General features: G+C 39.3%; 1 protein-coding gene across 2 annotated transcripts in view; it reads left to right on the forward strand.

Moving 5' to 3' along the window:
• LOC106869694 (uncharacterized) overlaps window positions 1-5,730 on the forward strand; it is a 51,338-nt gene extending 45,608 nt beyond the window's left edge. For both annotated transcript variants that reach the window (XM_014915533.2, XM_014915532.2), the window contains exons 2-3: window positions 2,906-3,052; window positions 5,454-5,730. In XM_014915533.2, the coding sequence (XP_014771019.1) occupies window positions 2,906-3,052; window positions 5,454-5,605 (299 nt within the window). In that variant the 3' untranslated portion in view covers window positions 5,606-5,730. The remainder of the gene's footprint in view (window positions 1-2,905; window positions 3,053-5,453) is intronic.
• Window positions 5,731-5,753: the final 23 nt, after the last annotated feature.

Consider the following 5,753-nt stretch of genomic DNA (forward strand, 5'->3'; position numbering starts at 1 on the left):
ATATCAGAGTATAATTATTAGGGCAGGTACAATTTCCAAGCGAAGATGAAAATTATCTTTTCAAATGAGAGACTGAAAACACAACTTTGAGCTACTGTAAAAGATATCCCTGTGAAAAGCTGAATCTCAGAGTTTTCAGTGCGTCTGGATGACGTTTCAGATGTTGTAGTATATTATGGAGTGAAAAAGTCAGGAGTAAAATCACCTCTCCAGAAACTCAGACGCCATCGAGAGACGTATAACATCCGGAGGAAGAAAAGGGATCTAAAAAAAAAAACCAGATTAAAGCTGCTTCGGCATTTGAGAAACAAGAATTAGAAAAGCTTTGGAGAGACCTCAAAGCGAGACATAGTACACTCAACAAAGCGAGACATAGTACATTCAGCAAAGCGAGACAGTACACTCAGTAAAGCGAGACATAGTACACTCAGCAAAGCGAGACATAATACACTCAGCAAAGCAGAGACAACAAGGAAGAAAAAAGGATACGAGATTCTTTCTTCAGGAACTTCTTCCAATTCGCCAGGAAACTATTCGAGCAGCCAAAGTTTGGGACAATCACATCAGAGAAAGAAGCTCTTGAGCAACATCATAGGGAAACATTCAGACTCACAGAATGAGACATCACTTGCAATCTAATGTCTGTCTGCCAGGATAATTGTTCGATGACAGACCACCAACACTGGGGGAAGTAAGGAAAGTAGTTAAGAAAACCAGGGTCAAACGGAATACCCTACCTGTTGTACAAGTAATGTTCCAGTGTTCTTGAGTGGTTTCACAGACTGATAAGGTTAGCATTGAAGATCAGCGACCATTGGATGAGAGCCGAAGGAGTATACATCAGCTAACTCGGACCAATATCACTTCTGAACGTTGAAAGAAAAATCTTCTGTTATGACGGCAAGGCTAACGAAATATCTCACAGAGAATAAGTACTTGATGTGTCAGTTCAGAAGGGAAGCATCCCTGGAGTGTCGGATTGTGTAGAACATACCTTAATTATTTGCGAGGCAATCCAAAGATCTAGAACAGAAAAAAAGAGGCATTGATGTGGTCTGGTACGATCTGGCGAATGCCTACGGTTCGGTTCCACACAAGATGATTCACCTACGAGCTCTTGAGACATATCATGTTCCAAAGAACATCCAAGAAATGTTGAAGAAGTTTTTTTCGTGGTTTCTTTATGCGATTCTCCACCAAAGAGTAGAGAACCGTCCGAATCTATGTGGAAGTAGGCATAGAAATGAGCTGTGAAATCTCCCCTTTACTGTTTGTGTTGGCAATGGCAATCATCCTGAATGCAACTGTGGGATAGTCAGCTTCAAGAGAACTTGGAGACGGATTTCAGATGCCATCTCTAAAAGTCTTCATGGACGACACTACAGTCCTTTCCGTAAAGGAAGATGAAACACGCAAAATACTGAAACAGTCGGACGAGGTAGTTGCGTCATCGAGAATGAGGGACAAACCAAAAAAGTACCGGAGCCTCTCTCTGTGCGGAAACAGAAATTAGAAGAAACAGTTGTATTCACATTAGCCAGCCAGAATAACCCAACAGTAGCAGAGGAACCAGTCAAAAGCCTTGGACGATGGTACGACGACACCTTGAAAGATACAAAAAGGAGAATCGAATCCAAGCAATTGATAGGAAAAAGTTGGTAGGTCATAGACCAGTGTTGCCGCTCTGGCAAATACAAAGTTTGGTGTTTTCAGTTCATGTCATTCTCAAAACTTCTCTGGCTTCTGCTGATTTACAATATCAGTACTAGCATAGTGAGGGATGTGGAGACCGAAATCAACAAGTACGCAAAGAAGTGGCTTGATGTCCCCCCACATCTTACTGATGTTGTACTCTACTGTTGCTATGTCAAGCTGAAGCTATCTCTCAAGTCCATCATTTAGGAATACAAAGCCAGGAAATCAAGGCTATTAACCGAGCTTGAAGACTCGAAAATAAGGTCGAGAGGCCAGTCCAGCCCAAGCTGAAAACAGGAAGGAAATGGAGAGTCCAGAAAGCAGTGGATGCAACAAAGGAAAGCCGTACCATCAGAGAAATAATGGGACACACCCAGGCCATTAGGCAGACTTGGCATACCAAAAACTGGAATGGTGGTTAGAGACGAGGGGAAAGATAAGGAGAGATATGATTTTACAGGAGGTGAAAAAGGAATAGGATGCGATAATAATCCGGGAGGCAGCACAATAAAGCAAATTGGGCCGGTGGACGTTGTAGGAAGGTGCATTTCAGAAGTGTTTCAACAGTAACGACTTTTGACACATGGCACCTTTTAGAATAAGTTTTATTTTTAGATCTTTTTATTATCTCCTGCCTTCAAATATGAACCTAGTGAAGTGGGGTAAATCAAATTATCCTGAGTGGCCCACTCTGCCGGAGTATGCAGACAATGGGTCGTGTTCCGAGCTCCTGCAGAGTAGCATTAGCCTAAGGAAGATACACGTGGAGGTACAATCAAGTGCTTAAGGAGATCGTACAAGCAAAATGCATCAAATAATTGTCAAGAACAGCTATGACATGCAGGGCACGGGAATGGAGTCTTCTGCTGTTCAGCTCTCTTGAGCATTTTTTGCCACTACTATACTATACCACACACACACACACACACACACACACACACACACACACACACACACACACACACACACACACACACACACACACACACACACTCGTCAACGATTTTGTCTTTAGAACTTATGCATTCAGGTTCAAGTCTCGAGGAAAGCTATCTGCCATAGATTCTTCAAACATCACCAGAAAAATAAATTCAAAATTCGTAAAAATTTTATCCAGTCTTATAGCTGCTCTCATATGTTATCTTATCATATTCATTTTAATTTACCGAAAACATTTTTTATTTATTTATTTTTGTTTGTTTATTTTCAGACTGGTTCAAGGCTTGTCAGGCTCTGGAAATTCTAGGACTAATTGCTCTGTTACTTGCTTTCATCATTCTGTTTTTGTACATGTTTGTGGAAACCTGCCGAGGACGCAATGCACTCCTGGCTATCATGATTTGTACATTTGCTGGAGGTAAGATAATAATTTGACTAATTCTGTTATTTACCAACCATTTATCCACTTCATAGACAGACCGAATATGTTGAATCTATTTTTAATATGATTTCAATATTATTTTTGAAGTGGCTCCAATATTAAGATTCGCCACACTGTTTTCTATCGGTTATAAACTACGAGATAATTTTTTTGTGAGGGATTACTAAATATTGCTATGCATAACAGCTCGTGAAATGATTTGCTTTCCATTGGATTTTCTCATTTGCCCACAGGAACACAAACTTATGAGACCAATACACAGATTATCAATTTTTGTTATCAAATGAAGAAAATTCCTCACTGCTAGTTAGTCGACCATCATACTAAAGAGATTGTAGCAAATATCATATATATACTTATCAACTGACGATATTAACAGTTTTTTCTAAAATCAGATTATTCATTAATTCCCAATTATTTGGGCGAAAAAGCTTGTTTCAAACACAATTGTATCTCAGCTTACAATGAATTATAGGGATTGATGGTGCCCTAAACGTTTGATAAACTTTGGAACGTTTCTCCCAGTATAGTAGCCGTATCGGTTTCCAGATTTGCCATTAAAATATAAATTATTCATTGACAAAAATATATACAAAATGTCAATCATTTATACTTTTGATAAATTAGCTTTTCTCCCTATACTGCACATTAGGTGATATCAATATCCACTAAAACGTTTCAAAATGTTCTTCAAAGCTAAATATCGATGTTACCAAGTCAGTTAAGCTTCCGATTACGAGGTGGTATCAAAAAAATATCTGGACTAGTTATGTTTAATAAAAAAATTACTTATTTACCTAAGTTTTAACATTGCCTGCTTCGAAATAGTCACCTTGTGCAGCAATACACTAGTCCCAGCGTTCCTGCCATTTTTGCAATCCGGCCTGGAAGTCGTTTTCCGTAAGCGAGTCGAAGACCTCTGCGATTCGCTCTGGATCTTGACAACGGTGTTAAACGGTGACCTTTGACCTGCATTTTTCATCTTGGGGAAGAGACGGAAGTTTGCAGGTACTAAATCTGGCGAATAAGGCTGGTGTGGAAGCAATGCCATGCTGTTTTTGGCGAGAAACTCACGAGTGAGGAGAGCTCGGTGACAGAGTGCATTGTCGTCGTGAAGAATTCAATTGTTCGCCCTCCACAGATCCAGTTGCATTCAACGAATGTTCTTCCTCAAACGATTTAAAACATCGCAGTAGAACTCTCGATTGACAGTCTGGCTCGGGGGGTCGAATTCTCGATGCACAATACCACATTTCCGGGAGTGACGCACGAGGTAGGTCTTCCAGATCGCTCATCATCTTCCAGGGACGTTCTTCTGCTTTTGAAGCGCCCGTACCACTCGGAACATTGCGTACAACCCATTACATCGTCGCCGTAGGCTTGCCGAAGCATGCTTAATATCTCTGTAGTAGACTTTTCATGTTTAACACAAAATTTCATGTTGGTTCTTTGTTCCAACTTCCTGTCCATGACAAAATTACAGACTACAGCATACACGTGACCACAAAAGCAAATTTCACAACTTGCGAAGTAAACACATAAGGCACTGCTAACTCTCACTGCGCACACAACCGTGTGTTGCTATCTGTTGGCGTGCTACAGAACTAGTCCGGGAAATTTTTGATACCACCTAGTATAAAACACATGCTTTGATATCATTTATTCACAACTGTAGTAAGCTTTTAAGTAAGAGGTTGACATATATCCAATGAATTTACTAGCTGAATTCTTCAAAGGAAAAATCTCATTGCCAGTATGAGACGAAGCTCCTCAGCCAAGTTGGGTTTCTGAAGAGATAAGCTATGGTCTCGATTTTTAATTTAAAAAAATAGATAGACATATGTAAACAAACAATGTTTAGTTTCAATGCGAAACAATAATGGGTTGCTCAATGTTCTCTAAAAAAAAAAAAAAATCCTTGATGCACACTTAGCGTATTATAACGAATCTATAAATAAATTCCATCAAAGACTTCTGGTGAAAGTTTTAGCAACAAGACAAAATATTTAACCAACGCAGCTTAATAAACATGTTGCCTCTTCTACTGAACCTAGAAAACGGTAAATACCTTTCTCATTTACAAAACAAGAATCTAATTGAAATCATCATTATCGGCAGTAGCAAAAATTATAGACACTATGTAGAGAGTCCCTCCCTCCCCCTCTCTCTCTCTCTCTCTCTCTCTCTCTCTCTCTCTCTCTGTATATATATAAGTATATTTGTATATGTTTGTGTATTTATGTAATGTTCTTTCTAATTTCTCTCTCTGACATTATGTAGAGAGTCCCTTCCTCCCCACCTCTCTCTCTCTCTGTATATACATATAAGTATATTTGTATATGTTTGTGTATTTATGTTATGTTCTTTCTAATTTCAGTTGCATTTATTATCATCGGTGTAATCATATTTAATACGAAGAAAGGCAGCAGCTTGTACGAAATCGGTTGGTCCATGGGATTAGCCATAGCGGGAGCAGTCTTCGCTTTTATTGCTGGAGTGATGGTTGTCCTGGGCTATCTTGGCAAGTAAGCCCTACGATCTCATTTGGAGGGATGTTGCAGATCACTGAAACGCCATTTAATTCCGACTTCACATCTGAACGTTGACAGTAACATGTGAGCTAAGAAAAAAAAAAACAAAAACAAAAAACAAAACAAAGCAAAAAAAAAAAAAAAAA

Source organism: Octopus bimaculoides, chromosome 6 (assembly GCF_001194135.2).
Source record: "Octopus bimaculoides isolate UCB-OBI-ISO-001 chromosome 6, ASM119413v2, whole genome shotgun sequence".
In the NCBI taxonomy this organism is placed as follows: Eukaryota; Metazoa; Mollusca; class Cephalopoda; order Octopoda; family Octopodidae; genus Octopus; species Octopus bimaculoides.